This window comes from Colletotrichum aenigma, assembly GCF_013390185.1.
Source record: "Colletotrichum aenigma strain Cg56 chromosome Unknown KSG_Cg56_contig01, whole genome shotgun sequence".
Classification (NCBI taxonomy): domain Eukaryota; kingdom Fungi; phylum Ascomycota; class Sordariomycetes; order Glomerellales; family Glomerellaceae; genus Colletotrichum; species Colletotrichum aenigma.
In genome coordinates this window covers 2531470-2547776 of record NW_023500907.1, presented here as the reverse complement: position 1 = coordinate 2547776, position 16307 = coordinate 2531470, and the positions used below count along the sequence as shown (strand labels likewise).

Here is a 16307-nt window from a genome sequence, read left to right as displayed (position 1 = left end):
ATGGCTGCGCATCTACCTACCATCAACTTCAACCCTTTAGCCCCCGTGACGCCTCCCCCCGAACATCTCTCCTTCCGAAAACCCGCCCTTCCGCTGTCTGCTCAACTGAAACGCAAGGCTGCCGAGGCCAACCTCGACGACCATAATGTCCCGATGAAGAGGGAGTCGCCATCGCCGTCAAGCTCCCAGCCTACAGCTCAGGCGAAGCCGACCTCTATCCCGACACCAAGCCCGGACCCCAGTCAGCCACCGATGGACCCGAGATACGTCGCCATGGTATCACGCATTGCCGCCTACTACCAGCAACGGTGCCAGGCCATTTCCAATGCACAGCAGCAAAGATGTCAGGCTTGGGCAAACATGCACAGGCAAAAGTGCCAGGAAATGATGCAGGCTGCCATGTTGGTCGTGGCGTGGTACATTCGCGACCGGATTCAGCGGAGACGCCGGAGGCAAAAGCGCCATTTCCGGTCGGGGTTAAGAGCACAGAGCACCCGCTCCCGAGTGGCCAAGGGCGAAGGTGTCCGGCGCTGGGTCATGAATATCCCCGAGGGTCTTCCGTCGCCGCACATCCCGGCACTAGACGACCTTGCTGACCAAGAGGAGGCTCACTTCTCCATGGACAAGGAGCCCGCACCAGACAAGGACTCCAAGCTGTTCGAGATGGCCGACGGAATGATCAGGAGCCAGTACCGTAGAATCGAGGTGCCCATTCTCGGCGTGCTCGGCTTTGAGGAAAGCGAGAGCGAGAGTGGGAGCGAGGCCGACGATGACTTTGACCAGCCCTTGGATGACGAGCTCGAGGAGGGCGAGGTGGAAGACTACGACGATGAGGAGGACGACCTTGACCTGTATGAAGATGAGGATGAGGAAGACGGCTCGGAAGTTGTCCACAAAGGCACCGGCACCGGCACTGGAAGCCGGGCCAAGGACTCGGGTCTGTCATCTTGATTTGGAACGGCACGGACGGTGTTGGAGGCGCATCTTTACTCATTTTTTCCCCCGGATTCTCTACGGTGTAACGGACATGGACAATGATGTGATGATTGGTTGTTACCCTGGGCGATCTGCATACCTCACTTTCTGGCTACTACGTAGTATAAATATCCCGCATCCCGTCGATAGGAAACAAGACGAATATTTTCCACACATCTCAAGACCCGTTCAAAGACCAGTTCATCTTATTCCGAGCGCACACTTTAGATCGGGCGAGCATCGTCCTATTGTGAGCCGTGACCACTTAAGCGAGATGGGTCAGTAAACCTTAATTGGTTGACATCTGCTGATATTCTGGAAGCTTTTTGGCGCCGCGAAATGCACCAAGATGGACCTCGAACCACTTCCACGTTGCCTTCTGTTTTCGCTTGGAGCCGTCCCCATCCCCCGAGCTCCCGTCGTCGCCCCGGACCATGGGGTTTCCGATCAATTTCTCGGTCAACCGTGGATTCCGGAAAACAAATCGTCCTTCGGCTGGTCATCTGGGGCAGATGGGCCACGAGGGCATTCCGAATCGCGATCGTGCCGCATTTCGCTTGATGGGGATACGATGCTGCACGATGACTTGATTTCCCCAGATATCCACCCCGGCTAACAGCCCATACATACAGGCGAATGCATCGCTAAAACACGCGCACAGGACGATGTCTCCCAAGGTTGCACCTCATGTATACTGAGTCTTGTGGAACTGCTGTGCAACTGTTGTGCAACTCTACTCGCATACAGATGACCTTGAATACTACTGTCTCCCTCTGGTTGATGTGTTTGTGGCAGGACGTTGCACTGGCTGTGCATTCTGGTTTCGTCACCTGCCACGACCGCAGCACCACCCTGCAACTGTGTTTGCCCTGCCGTCCTGGTCGGCGATATGATTACCAGCCGGCGCCATGGCAAGAGCTACGGCAATAGCGACAATAGAGAATGGCAGCAAGAAGGATCGTCGAGAATAGCAGCAAGAATGGGCAACAGGTGGGAGCAAGAGCCTTGCACAGTTTCCCTCATCATTTGTCGTGCCGTCTTCTCGCTCTGGCAATATCCCAGCATCCCGCCTTCCGAAGCATCATAGAGCTGACCAGCAGGAAGGCGGCGAGGCATGCATGCTTCCGAAACTCTGGATACCAGCTGCCTTTCGACCCCGATGCAGCTGGTCAGCATCGAAGGTTTCTAGTCAACATGGTAAGCGCTCTCTTCTCGAGTCACTGATGGTTTTAATTCCGTCACGAATTCCATCACCACTCCTTCAACGGTCCTCTGCCACATCGCGTCCTGCATCGTCAACCTTGTGCATCGTGATCGCAGTGCTTGGAGTACCTCTGCGGCGTGGCTTGTCTGTCCTCATTCTCTTTTCGTATCCTTACCAGCCTATTCTGCCAAATCGCTAGTCATCTGTTCTATCCAGTCCTTCTCCGCGTCCATCACCTTCCTGTCTTAGACCCTGGGCGTTGGATCACCAAGTCGACGAGATGAGGTAAGACACACATTCCCGGTGCCAAACGACCTTATCCGCCGAGGAGCTCGGTGATGCGCCGGCTATCAAGGGGGATCGCATGACGGCTGCGTCACCCTCCATCAGACGCCCACCTACACCCAACCTCCCCGCACTTTGGCTGCACCGGCCTGTCCCCGCACGCTCCCACTGGCTGTGTTTCAGTGGTCGCCCAGCTGCGCCAGGGTGTTCCCGTGCTCTGCCTTAGCTCCCCCCGGGAGCTTCGAGTCCGTCTTGCTTTCGTTCGATTTCAGGGAAAGCTAACCAGACATCCTTCTCGCAGTGATCAAAAACAATCAAAGACCCTCAATCAGTATATGAACGACGCCCTAAGAGCTTCACAAGCTATCGACAAGGGCGCATCATCTCCATCACCCACCCCAAGGCCGACCCATCACCATCTCACGGAGCTCCAGCGTAATCGTCGCCTGAACAATCGCTCAGCTCCACCCAGCTCCCTCAATCGATTGAAACAGACCGGCAAGCACGCCCTCGAAAACACTTCAGGACAGCCCACTATGGGTGGCGGCAGAGTACTCAAGAGCAAGAGCGACTACCCAGCTCTGGCCCAGCGGCCCGTCGGACAATGGATCTCCAACATCTACAAGGAGAGAATTAACCAGTTTTACTCCAGCGGACAATGGGAGAAATATAACCTGCTGGCGTACGTGAACCCCACCGCGCCCCATACCCCATCTGGGGAACATTCAGCTAACTGTAGACCAGGATGATGACGGAGGGCACCGCGTCAGGCGAGCCTCATGTCAAGCTGTCCGTCTGGGACGCTCCTGATACCACCCGGCCGACATTCGAAGACGCCGTATCTCACGAATTCAAAAAGACCGAGGTTGGCGCTTGGTTTGGACCGTCTTGGTCCACCCACTGGTTCAAGGTCATTCTGACCGTACCAGAAGAGCTGCGTGACAAGGAGCTACTTGAATTGCACTGGGACGCCAACAATGAGGGCTTGGTCTGGACTGAAGACGGCAAGCCACTCCAGGGCCTCACCGGAGGCGGCGAACGTACGGAATGGATTCTGCCCAAGGAGTTTAAAGACGGCAAGGAGCACACCATTTACATCGAAATGGCCTGCAATGGCATGTTCGGCAACGCTCCCGGCGGAGATTCTATCCAACCCCCGGATCCTAACAAGTACTTCCAGCTCGGTAAGGCCGACATTGTCGCCGTCAACCCCCAGGCGAGAGCCCTCTGGATCGACATTTGGATCATTGGGGATGCTGCTCGCGAATTCCCCAAGGAGTCATGGGAGCAGCACAAGGCCCTCAAGGTCGCCACTGATATCATTGACGCCTTTGAGCTTGGCAACAAAGACTCCATTCTAAAATGCCGAAAGATCGCACAAGAGTACCTTGGTCCAGATGTCGACTCTCACAAAGTCTACAGCACCGGCAAGGACCACCAGGTTTACGGCATTGGCCACTGCCACATTGACAGCTGCTGGCTGTGGCCATGGGCCGAGACGAAACGCAAGGTTGTGCGATCTTGGTCCAATCAATGCGATTTGATGGACCGCTATCCCGAATTACACTTTGCGTGTTCGCAGGCTCAACAATACAAGTGGCTCAAGGAGCTATACCCCTACGCGTTCGATCGCGTCAAGACGAAGGTCAAGGAGGGCAGATTCCACCCGATTGGTGGCAGCTGGGTTGAGCACGATACCAATATGCCCAGCGGAGAGTCTTTGGTAAGGCAGTTTCTCTACGGCCAGCGCTTCTTTGAAAGCAACTTTGGCGAGCGCTGCCAGACCTTTTGGCTCCCTGATACCTTTGGGTACTCTGCCCAGCTTCCCCAGCTTTGCCGCTTAGCTGGAATGAGCCGCTTCCTCACCCAGAAACTGAGCTGGAACAACATCAACAATTTCCCGCACACCACTTTCAACTGGGTTGCTCTTGACGGTAGCCAGGTCATCTGCCACATGCCGCCTTCCGAGACCTACACTGCCGAGGCCCACTTCGGCGACGTAAAGCGAAGTGTCAGTCAGCACAAGTCCATGGACCAAGACCACACCTCACTGCTTGTCTTTGGTAAGGGTGACGGTGGCGGCGGCCCTACCTGGCAGCACCTTGAGAAGCTTCGCCGATGCCGCGGTATGTCCGATCAGGTTGGTATGCTGCCTAGAGTGCACATGGGAAAGACCGTCGATGACTTCTTTGACAAGTTGGAGCCCAAGGCCAAGACGTTCGTGACTTGGTACGGCGAACTCTACTTTGAGCTTCACCGTGGTACCTACACTACTCAAGCTAACAACAAGTACAACAACCGCAAGTCTGAAAGCCTACTCAGGGACATTGAGTGGCTTGCAACTATTGCCACTCTGAGCGACAATGGAAAGGACTACAAATATCCCAAGAAGGACATTGACGACATGTGGGAGGCTGTCCTCCTCTGCCAGTTCCATGACTGTCTCCCTGGCAGTTCCATTGAAATGTGTTATGATGACTCTGATGAGGTGAGCACTGCCTTTCGATTGATTCACCGTCGGATCCGCTAACCTTGGTAGCTTTACGACAAAGTCTTCAAGACGGGCGAGAAGATCCTCAAGGATCTCCACAACGTCCTCGGCGTCTCTACCACCACCACTGGTCGCATCAGGGAGACCGTAGCCTTGAATACACTCCCTTGGCACCGAAGAGAGGTTGTCGAGATTGCTGAGAACGAGGCTGGTGTGGCTTGCGGAGACGGGCAATTGCTTGCCATTCGCCCCTTCAAGGTCGATGAGGAGAAGCCAGCTGTCACAATCGAGGAGGTCAGCGATGGTGTCTTCGTGCTGCAGAATGACCAGCTCCGTGTCAAGGTCGAAGATGGTTACATCACCTCTTTGTATGACCGCGTCGCTGATCGCGAAGTCATTGAAAAGGGAGGCAAGGCAAACCAGTACGTCGTCTTTGACGACAAGCCCCTTTACTGGCAAGCCTGGGATGTCGAAGTCTACCATCTTGACACCAGGAAGGAGCTCACCTGCGGGAAGACCTCCATTTCCGAGCAAAAGTCACACCGTGTCAGCCTGACGACGGAGATCAAGATCAGCGAGCAAAGCTCCTTGAAATCTACGATTACCCTCTCAGCTGCTCTTAAGGGAGTGCAATCATGGGTTGAGTGCCACGCTGAAGTCGATTGGCACGAGGCAATGAAGTTCCTGAAGGTCGAATTTCCCGTCGACGTCAGGAACACCGAGGCATCCTATGAGTCAGCATATGGCGTCGTCAGACGCCCTACTCACTACAACACAAGCTGGGACATGGCCAAGTTCGAGGTCTGTTGCCATCGGTTCGCTGACTTGTCCGAGCACAACTACGGTGTCTCCATCCTCAACGACAGCAAGTACGGTTTCGCCACCGTCGGCAACTTGATGCGTCTCTCGCTTCTGCGATCACCAAAGGCCCCTGACGGCAATGCTGATATGGGCACACACCAAATTCGCTGGGCCATCTTCCCTCACGAGGGTCATCTCAGTTCGTCGACTGTTCGCGCGGCTTACGCTTTTAACAACCCTCTGAGGTTGCTCTCGGCGCCGGATGCTGCGCAGTCGACCCTGACGAAGAGCCCAGTCACCCTCACTGGAGACGGCTCTTTGGTCCTTGACACTGTCAAGCGTGGCGAGGATGACGAGGACGTCACTCGCGGTGACCTCCCCAAGCGCAAGGGCCGCAATGTCATCCTGCGCGTATATGACAGTCTTGGTGGACAAAGCAAGGGTACCATTGAGACGACTTGGGACGTCAAGCGCGTCTACAAGTGCAACTTGCTTGAGGATGACCTCGAGGAGATCAAGATCGACGATGGAAAGTTCAACATCACCCTGCGACCGTTCGAGATTGCATCGTACCGTCTGGAACTGTAGGATGAATGCCTCAGCGACTGCGGTCTCGATCATGAATGCGACTCGGACATTGCCGAAGTCGACGAAATTGCGACGCCATTTGATGACTTTTGAGAAAGCGTAAAGATGACCTTGGCGGTGCGATTCGGCACCTAATGAGTGATGGATGGATGACAGGAGATGAACATGCTCCTGACTTGAGTCTGAGGACGCGTCAATACCTATGTAAAACAACACTTGAAATCAGAATGACTTTCTAGTTCATTGATCCTACAAGCGCCCGCCCCAGAACGCCGCGGTGACTTTCAAAAAGCCTTGCAAATTCCCCGGGAATAAATGTGAACAGATCATAATACAATACACGGTTCCAACCCAAACTTTTCCATTCACAGCGAACCTTCCTGAGGCAGCTCCTCAATGACGGTTTTCACCAAGTCAATAAGCTCGTCAATGTCTGGCCTCTCAGCCGGCTCGACCTTGAGACATTTCCTCACAACGTCGCGGATGGGCTCACTGATCTTGGGCTCGCTGGCTGATGCGCCACCGTTGCCCGAATCAACGGCCTTGCCCTTCATGCCCGTGCCGGTGCGCCTAACGCCCTCGTCTGGGAACCGCCAGTCGCCGCCGAGAACGCAGAGACTCAGCGAACCGCCCGTCTCGTCGGAGCGGGCCTCGAAGGGGGACTTGCCGACGAGGCATGCGTACAATGTGCAGCCCATCGACCAGATGTCCACCTTTGTGTCGATCACGGTGCCTGTGCGGACGTCGAAGAGCTCCGGGGCGCGGTAGGGCATGGTGCTGTGCTCGGCGGCGATGTCCTGCGTCGCGATGGCGAGGGAGTGCGAGGTGATTGCGATCGGGGACGGGGCGATGGAGCCGAGGTCCATCAGGATTGGGTTGGAGCCCGAGTCGTCAATCATGATGTTTCCTGTTTTGCCATAGCTGTTAGTTCCCTGTACTGGCTGTCTGCCGAGTGGATGGATGGAAGCTTACCGGGCTTGATGTCGCGATGCGAATACGACTTCACATCGCCCGACCCAGGCGTCTCCCCCTCCATCAAGGGCCTCTGCTGGTCCTCCTCGTCCTCGTCGTCGGCGCCTCCTGCCGCGGCGCTCGTGACCCTGTTCCCGCCCTTGTTCTTGCCCTTCTTCCTCTTGCTGTTGTTCTCCGTCGAGTCCTCCTCGTCGCCGTTGCCCATCTCCATGCGCTCCATGGCCACCGGCGGGCCGCCGCTGTACTTGTGCATCGCGCGGAGAGCCTTGCAGACGCCGAGGAACAGCAGCATGAGGCGGCGCTCGGGGAACGCGGTGTGGTTGACGAGGTTGGCGTTGATGAGGTCCTGGAGGTTGCCGCGGCGGTAGTAGGGCAGCAGGACGTAGACGGTCTTGGAGCCGGGCTCGCCGCCGCGCTCGGTGGCGATGGCATGGTCCGCGGCGTGGATGATGCCCGGGACGCGGGCGAAGAGGCGGTAGGCCTCGACCTCTTTCATCGCCTGGGCGACGGACTCGGCGCCGAAGGGGCATCGGATCTTCTTGAGGGCGAATTCTTCATTGGTCGATGTGTCTTGGACGAGGTAGACGTAGGAGAAGCCGCCCTGTGCGAAGGGGAGGGGTTCATTAGCTGCTGGGCCAGTCACTGGAGATGCGGAGGTGGGCTTACCTCGCCGAGGAGACGGAGAATCTTGAAGTTGCGGCTGTTGATCTTGAGGGTCGGGGAGCCGGGGAAGCAGTTTAGGCAGTTCCCGAAGGAGTAGACGATATCAAGGAGCATTTGCGCCATGGTGGGCTACTTTCAAATCGGCAATTCGACGATGCGATTTGTATGATGCTGTTGCGGTTTCGAGGTTCGTCCGGGGGAGGGTTTGCTCTCTCTCGGCGGAATCGGGGTTTCAAACAATTGGGAGTCCAATCACACAGCTCCTCGTTGGCGGTAAACAGTTTAGAAACGGTGAGGCGATCACAACGGACGAAAGCAAGAAGGAAGAAGTAAAAAGGAAAGGAAAAGCTGCACAGCCTCGATGCGAATTGAGGGTACGTCGACCTTTCCGCGCGCGCGTCACTGGGCTCCGTGAAGAATCAGGAACAGCAGAGCAGTGGACAGCTATTAGCTCTCACAACCCCGGCAACCGTGAGTGGGCAAGGAGCTGACGCAGGTCCGTTAAAAAAAAAAAAGAGGCCAAGGATGGGTACGGTAGTACGTCAGGTCCCAGTGCCGCTCTGTAAGTCGCTTTCGGGGAACGCGGGACTGTGCTCTAGTGTATCCGCCGGAACCGCGCGAAAGGTGACGCAAATAGCAAAGGCAGGTTGCAGAGGGTGACGAGAATCGATGGAGGATGTGAGGATAGACGCGCGACCTGAGGATGTGAAAATACTGCAAACTTTGAGACGTGGGAGACGACTGAACGGGAAACATCAGATCAATTGCTCCTGCTGCTGCTGAAGGTTGCCGCCCTTCTCATCCAGTCAGTGGTACTGGCTGCGCCATGCCCGGCTGAGCTAAGGATTCGTGCGCAGAGACCGTGAAACGCCACGGGGACCTCCTTCTGGCTGGTGGGGAACACCCTACAGACCCAACTCGGGAGACGGCATTGAACGCTCAGCAGCCCCGGCCGCTACCGACGGGAAGACCCCTGCCGTCCGAATGCAGCCCGTCCCTTCAGCAAGTGCTGGTAGCCGGCCTCAGATTTCGAGAACAATTCTTCACTTGCGACAGAGCCATCGATATGTTGCCTGTAATCTGTAGTAGGATCTTCTTATCTTTAAGGTCTACTATTAAGATGTTGTAGAAGCCTTGTGGCTTCAGTACCAAAAGCCCACGGCCATTGTGTCGTCTCCTCCACTCCTCAAAACGTTCCTGTGAACTGTGGTATCATCGCTACAAATGCTATGACGAACAGAAAACTACCACCGCTTTGCCACCCAAAATCCTACACAACTCCCGCCCATCGTACAGGCTGACTTCTCCAAGCGATTCAAGACGATATAACAATGAGACCAAGACCTGGATCATAAAAAAGTGGCGGGCGTCCTTCGCTTCCAAGAGTAGAAGTCAGTACCCCTAGAACGCGTCTTCAAACGGACAATCGACACTGTCGTGTCCGTCTCTCTCGCAAAGGGCGCACCACTTGGAGTTGTCTACCACGCCGCTATCCTTGCCAGCAACAGGTCCATTATCCATGGGGTTGGGCAGGATCTTGACGAGGGGGGGAGCAGCAGGCAGGGTAGCCGGAGGAGAAGATGAAGCCTTGGGTCTCGGCGACAGAGGAGGGGGCTTGTGCTCATCGTCCATGGGCTTCAACGCTTCTCTTGTCACGTCCTTGATGGACCTCCCGTCACCATTGGTCTTGCCGCCGTCTGTGCCGAACATGTTGGTGCAGGTGAGAATGTCGTGACCGCCAGTCTCGCAGATCTCGCACCAGAGAGTGCTATTCTCAGTAACTGATGAGTAGGTATCGCTCTCAGGCATGGTGTCCAAGGTGCGGCCACGCTTGTGCGTCGCCTCGGGGGATCGAGGCTCGTTGTTCCGCGTCAACACCACGGTGTCACGTGAGTCGCGGAGTGACGAGCGCTGGGCGCCACCGTTTGTCATGGAACCAGATCGTTGAGTTGTGGCGCTACCCCTACGCAGCATCTCCACCTCCCGCTCAAGTTCCTCCTCGCGGTGGTTCTTGTCCTTGACAACAGCACGAAGCTCCGCGAGCTCTCTCTCCAACTTCTCGCGCGCCATAGCATTCGCGCGGATCGAGGGGTCTTCCGGTTTCTCGGCATCGGGGACAGAATCTCGACTGAGGGAGTGGATGATAGCCTTCAGCCCTCGAATCTCGTCCTCCTTTTGCTCGAGTTCCTTGGATACAGAAGCCCGATCGCCGTTTGATGGGCCTCCGGAGCCATTCATCGTAGCTGAGGCTTTCTCGCGTTCGCGGCGCAGCTCGGTACGCGTTCGCTCGACTTCACCGCGAAGGAATTCGACCTCGCCTCTGGCTTCGGCTTCGCCACGTCGTGCATCTTCGAGGCCCTCCTCCAATTCTTGTACCAACTCCTCAAGCTGCTTCAATTGCCGTGCAACCACATCAACATCATCAGTGCGAGACTCGAGCTCTCGAATCTCTCCCATGAGTTCGTCGATGCGCTTTTCATACACTCGCTCAGTTTCAGTACTAGCCATCTCCAGGGTATCGATGGTGCTGCGGAAGTCGGCTCGGTGCGCATCGAATTCGGCCGTAAGCATGGCGATCTTGTCGTTCTTTTCTCTAACCAGCATTCGAAGTTGCGCAGAGTCCTTATCATCGAGACTATTTCGTTTCATGGCTGTCATGTCGGAGTTCTCCATTAGTGTCTGCAGCTCAGTAAGACTGCTTTCCATCTCTGCTAACGTGGCTGCTTGGTCTCTCAACTGTCTCTCACGATCCTCAAGCTGTGTCCTCAACCGTTCCACCTCATGATCGTTGGTGGCCCTCGATGCTGCTCTGGAGCCCGCGCGCGAGGGAACCCGAAATTGTGAGCTATATGACGAGACCGACGTTACGCTTCCGTTTGTTTTGGTCCGCTGCAAGGCGGTGGGTGTGGCTTCCTCGTCAAACAGGCCCAGGGCAGAAGCACTGCGAGGTCCCACGCTAGGTTTCCTGTCGAGTCTGCCGGGTGTCTTGCTAGGATCCCCAGCCGTTCCACGCACGCTCTGAGCAAATCTATTGCCAGTGGGAGACGTGTACTTGGAAGGGACTCTGTTGGGGGTTGCCAGTGAAGGCCTCGGCCCAGGCGTCATTTGCAGTTTGCGCGACGGCGACTCTGGGCGCAGGGAGGGTTTGCTTGGCTTCTTCAGTCCAGGACTAGTAGAACGTCCAATGCCAGGGCCGACGGATTTGCTAAATGCGGGCAGCGATGGCGTAGTAGGAGTGAAGTTTGTCGAGTTCTGGTTGCCGACTTTCAGGCCACCCAAAGTGCTCGCCGTGGGTGTATGTGGGAATGAGCTCGCGGAGGAGCCGGGAGGAGAGTCTCGCCTTACAGCCTTCGTGACAGGCAGGAAAATACCAGCGCCGGGCAAAGTCGTCGTGAAGTATGAAACACTGGGCAATCAAAGTCAGCCGTTGTTTCTCAAAAGGGAACCGCATGAGAACAAGTGCGCATACCCTTCTACTTCACCAGAGTTCTTCCCCCGCTGTGAGAACTCTGGATGCAGCTCCACCCCAGCGAAAGTGCCTTTCTTTCCCTGAACCGAACCGATAAATCGAACAGTAGCGAGCATGTTGCCCGGCACTTCGACGACATCGCCAATGACAAAATCATTCCCGGGCTTACCGGGAGTGGTGGGCGCCATGTTGCGATCGGGCGAGTCGGCTAGCACGCTGTTGTAGGCGTAAGACTCGCTCACATCGGGAATGGAGGCGAGCGAGTTGGGGGTAAGGGCAGCAAGGGAGGATTTCCGCGGGAGAGTCTTGTGCGAAGGAGTGAGACGCGAATGGGCGTTGTAAAGCGAGTTGAGGCTGGGAGAAGAAGCGGTTGCGGCGGAGGGGAAAGCGCTTGTGAAGCTGGTCGCTTTGCGAAGAGAGCGCGGCTGGTTGGCGAGAGACCGATGGGTCGGCGCGTATGCGGCGGTCGCTGTTGTTGTGGTGACGGACATGATGAAATAGTTTGGGCGAATTCAAGGTAATATTTAGTGGGTGCCACGGTTCGTGGACAGGGGCCTGGCCACTAAACAGGACCACTAGAGGGAGCGCTGAATGGCAACTTTACTGGACGTGGCCTTTGTTAGGCCGCGCAGGTCAGGCCAGGTTCCAGGTTGTGTTGTGTTGTTTCCCGACGCCCCACTGGACGCGGCGTAGCGCAAATGCAAGGTTGGGTTGCTTGCTTTAGTCGTGGCGGCAGCCGACAGCGAATGGGAGTCGCGACGAGATCCTTCTTTGGCAGACGGGACGGCAGAAGAAGCAACCCAAGACCTGGCTGGCGGGAAAAATTTCGGGTCGATTTGGTCGGGTGGGAGAAGAGGCTAAAACCAGAGACCCGCGAGGTGTGATCGTCCCGATAGCTTGACGTCTGTCTCTGGATCTGGCCTTAGCCAAGTTGGGGCGGTAGCGTGTAGTTGGGCGCAAAAGATTGTCTCTCTGGCCGAGATGTCTTGCGATGGTGACCTTGTCAGGGTCCTCTGGCAGCAGTTCCAAGCTGCGTGGTCAGTGCCGGCTGGGGAAGACTAGGACAATGACAATGACGATGGTCCGGGCAACGACAGGGGGTTTGTCAAGTGGCGACGGCGACGGCGACAGAAGAAAAAGAGGACGGAAAAGTCCAATGCGACAGAGGGAAGCTCGCGAGATGAGGGGCTTTTTGTTGCGCTCTGAGCCTCCTATCCCCTTTGAAAGCACGGTCGCTCTAAAATGTCCTCAGACGTTGACCACTTTTTGGCTCAGCCTTTGGGGTAGGGATCCGATGGCCAACAAGATGCAGGGGGGGCGGTGGGTGTCAGGGAAGGGGGATTGGATTGGAGTTGGTGATTCGTCAGGAGTGTAGCGCTATCCTTGCTGGCGGTGATGGTGGTAGCGGCGGTGGTGGGATGGTTAGACGATGCAGATGTAGCGGCAGGTACCCGTCTCCCTTGGGAAGAACTGGTGGTGTAGTATGTGTTTGTGCGTGTCGTGGTGGAATGGGAGATGGCAACGAAGGGTGAAGAATTGAATGGCAGTGAGTCGTGGTTGTGTGTGACTTGCACTGGTACAGATTGGTGTAAGGAGAGACAAAGTCGAGACAGTCAAGACACACCAAGAAGGTGGACGACAGGTTAGCGACAAGAGTGTTGGCTGGCTGGCTGGCTGCTGGGGATTGAGACAGACAGAGCCAGAGACGAAACCCGAGATGGAGACAGAAGACGACGACGAGGTCTTTGTATCACGAGCAACGGCTCCCCGATGTTTACGTGGATCCAGATTCAGCAAAGAGCAGTCACAGGTGGCGGCTGCTCATGATGGGCTTGGGCAGTGACAGGCCCTGACTCTGCGCTGTCGATGGCTGCAATTGGACAGTGTAGCTGCGTCGCTCCTTCATCATCTCCATTGCGATGCAGTCGCAGATCTTCTAGACGTCGACCCCTTGAAGCCCACGGCTGCCGTCAGTGGTTCCTGCTGCATCCATCTCCTCATGGTTGCCATGACGCTGTCGTAGCTCTGCATCGTCCGAACGTGGCTGTCTTTACCGCTGCATGCAGACAGCGGGGCCAGGAGCCGCCCAGCCCAGGGGACTTGACCGCCTGCATGCAACGTGTTCGCCTGTCCGTCGTGGCCGTCGTGGCTGTCGTGGCCGTCGCGGGGTGAACACCTCACTTCACACATGTCTCTGCCTCACGCATCGCTCATGCCATCTTCGTCCACTTACTGATACCGGAGAGTACCTTAGGTCGGTAGGTAATGTCCCTCACAAAGTCTCAACCATACCTCATCAGAAAGCATGTACGAGTACTACCACCCCAAAGTCGAAACTGATTAACCGGCGTAGCATCAGGCCAATAATTGTAATCGACCACTCGCCTCTCGATTCTGACATTTAATCTTAGATTTGGTTCCCTTGCCCAGTCACCTGTCTAACGCCTCCCAAATTTAGATGGTCACCGTCAACGAACTGAACCATGGCAGCCACATCAGATGCTACCTGATCGGTCAGCACCAGCTCCCGCTTTCCGGCGACCCGAATTCTATTGTCATTCTTTGGTCCGAGGCGGGCTTGGATCCAGCTGGAAAGAACCAGGGACAGCGCCGTCGTCCGCCCAAAAGAGTCAAGATAGCGTTGGGCAAGATATGGGTCCCATGCAAGTCGTCACACGGCTGCGTGATGCGAATCAGGTCCGACAGGGCCTGCCAACGGTGACAGATGCCCCCCGCCGGCTGCGGCTTGCGTGCATTTTATGTCGCGAGATGTGTTGTTCTTGTTTTGCTTCCTAATCCAGCAACTCTGAGAGAAAGAACTTTCTCGCGGACAGAAACCCACCGTCCAGGCCCAAACCCCAATTGCCCCAGGTTGATTTCAATCTTTCTCGGTCGTTGGATACCGCTGCTTTGGGTGAGACCCCGTTCCTGGAATCAGACATTGACGGCCTGGGCGTTTCCTTCTGGGAATCCATGGGTGGCTCCAGGCCGAGAGAGGGTCCCTGGGGTTTAGCGTCAAAGCTTCCGAAATCCCAGGAACAGTGGGGGAAACCGCTAAGAATCTCCGAGCTAGCATTTGCCCTGCCTGACCTGTGCCACGGGTGCATCACCACGCTAAATCATTCAAAGGCTCAAAGCTGGCCGCCGACTGGACCGACGTGAAGCACGGATCTTGCAGCTCACGATCAGACGAAAATAATCTCGCCAAACTGCCTTCCGACCTCTCGCATTCAAGAATATCATCTGAAAGCATAATCGCAAATCGGTCTGTGATAATTTGTCACTTAATCATGACATAGCCCGCGCGGAATCTCACTGCGCTTGGTTCACATTCTCCTATTGAATCTGTAGGCAACAATTCTGTTGCGTTTCGGGACGCGTTGTCCAGTCCATGCCATTCTGGCGTGTGCGTACACGACTTGCCATTGGATCTCCCACCTCGGAAGGGAATGAATTGCAAATGAGTTGCAATTATGCGCCCTCTTCCACGTGCTACAAAACCACAACAGGCCGTCGGCAATAAGATCTTGACGCGCTACCGGTCTCGGGGTACTCCCTGCTATCGGCCGCACCGGGCCGTGTTGAGTTGCAGGAATTTTCTTCTCCGAATCGCGTGCGCGTTCTCATGCCATCAGCAGCCTACTCAGTAGCCCCTGATTCATTCTCCGATGCGCCGTGACAGGGTGCAAATCCATGGTAATGAGTGAGACCCTTGGGCAGAACATGTTTCGATAGATCTTCCGCTTCTTTTTTCAGCTGGGCGAGTCGTGGCCTCTCTCAATTATGTCCTCTCTGTGGATAGGTCGTGTGCCATCATTGAAGACCATCGCTTCTCGATGTCGGCGCCTCAGACGTTGTTCTTCCGCCGAGTGCTCTCTGGTACGGGGCACCTGCTCTACGGATTGCTCCGCGGACTGTTGGCCGTCATCACCCTCAGCATTTGACAATGTCGACTGCAATGCTATTGTAAAGCCACCAATGTTCGCGTCCGGAGTGAGATTGAAATTCGTTTTGGACGCCAACTTGCAGGCAACAATGGCCTTCGCGCCAGCGGTGGTGTGTGCAATCCTGGTAACGATGTCGACGATACGGTTGTTCTTGTGTTCCATGTAGTAGGTGAAGTTCGCCTGAACCTCAGACTCGGTGTCTCCCCAAGGCTGCTTCGCCAGCCATTTCTCAACAAACTTGGCCTTCACCAGCATGTCGGCGCCGTACTTGGTAACGAGCTCGAGGACGAACATGAGGCAGAACCGTTCGGCCATGTCGCGCAGATAATACTCGTCCCAGTACTTGTCGTCGAGCTTCGTGTGTTCCACATCCTCCAAGCTTAGCTCAAGGGACCGCACGAGGGCCGTGTACGCTCTCCATGTGTGCAGTTTGGAGAGACCCTCTGCAAAGTCTAAAAGTCAGTCAGCTCTTCCGCTCCGCAAACGCACGAAAGCTTCTCACCATTGGTCTGACCCGTCAAAGTCGCAAGAGCACGAAGGCTCCGCATACGAGTATCGTAGTCAGGCCGGGTAATGCCATAAAGCAGATATCGAACGGTGTCGGTGTCGTTTACTGCACGGTCGCAGAGGATCTTGATTGCGACATCCCGGATAGAGAAGTTGGGATGGCAGAGAAGTTTGTCAAGTGTTTCGAGACCAAGCGAGTCTTCTGTTTCCTGCGTAATGTACTGCGTTTTAGGAGGTGATGCCTTCACTTCATTCTCGTCGCGGATGTACGTCAGCATCTGGGTCATCATAGTGACCATGCCGAACGTAGCGACACCAATCCCCAGCAGGACGATGCGCTCATCACGAATAAATGACATGAAAGTCATGTTGAAGATCTTCGAATGCAAGGCTATTGAAACATTG

At 55.7% G+C, this 16307-nt stretch overlaps 5 protein-coding genes across 5 annotated transcripts; 2 read left to right on the top strand and 3 right to left on the bottom strand.

Annotated features, from left to right (window-relative positions):
• CGCA056_v000688 (uncharacterized protein) lies at window positions 1-951 on the top strand (the record flags this gene model as incomplete). The annotated part of the gene is made up of 1 exon (XM_037315949.1): window positions 1-951. One exon carries the CDS (start codon window positions 1-3, stop codon window positions 949-951), a length of 951 nt encoding a protein of 316 aa, XP_037185824.1.
• Window positions 952-3000: 2049 nt separating this feature from the next.
• On the top strand, window positions 3001-6344 carry ams1-0 (Alpha-mannosidase; the record flags this gene model as incomplete). The annotated part of the gene is made up of 3 exons (XM_037315948.1): window positions 3001-3146; window positions 3209-4952; window positions 5004-6344. The coding sequence occupies 3 exons, from the start codon at window positions 3001-3003 to the stop codon at window positions 6342-6344; spliced, it is 3231 nt and encodes a 1076-aa protein (XP_037185827.1).
• A 365-nt stretch (window positions 6345-6709) lies between these two features.
• On the bottom strand, window positions 6710-8102 carry ppk13 (Serine/threonine-protein kinase ppk13; the record flags this gene model as incomplete). The annotated part of the gene is made up of 3 exons (XM_037315947.1): window positions 6710-7251; window positions 7317-7917; window positions 7983-8102. The coding sequence occupies 3 exons, from the start codon at window positions 8100-8102 to the stop codon at window positions 6710-6712; spliced, it is 1263 nt and encodes a 420-aa protein (XP_037185362.1).
• Window positions 8103-9380: 1278 nt separating this feature from the next.
• Window positions 9381-11939, bottom strand: tip1 (Tip elongation protein 1; the record flags this gene model as incomplete). Its single annotated transcript, XM_037315946.1, has 2 exons — window positions 9381-11385; window positions 11449-11939. 2 exons carry the CDS (start codon window positions 11937-11939, stop codon window positions 9381-9383), a joined length of 2496 nt encoding a protein of 831 aa, XP_037184989.1.
• A 3261-nt stretch (window positions 11940-15200) lies between these two features.
• CGCA056_v000684 (uncharacterized protein) lies at window positions 15201-16270 on the bottom strand (the record flags this gene model as incomplete). The annotated part of the gene is made up of 2 exons (XM_037315945.1): window positions 15201-15847; window positions 15898-16270. 2 exons carry the CDS (start codon window positions 16268-16270, stop codon window positions 15201-15203), a joined length of 1020 nt encoding a protein of 339 aa, XP_037184990.1.
• Between the last annotated feature and the right edge of the window lie 37 nt (window positions 16271-16307).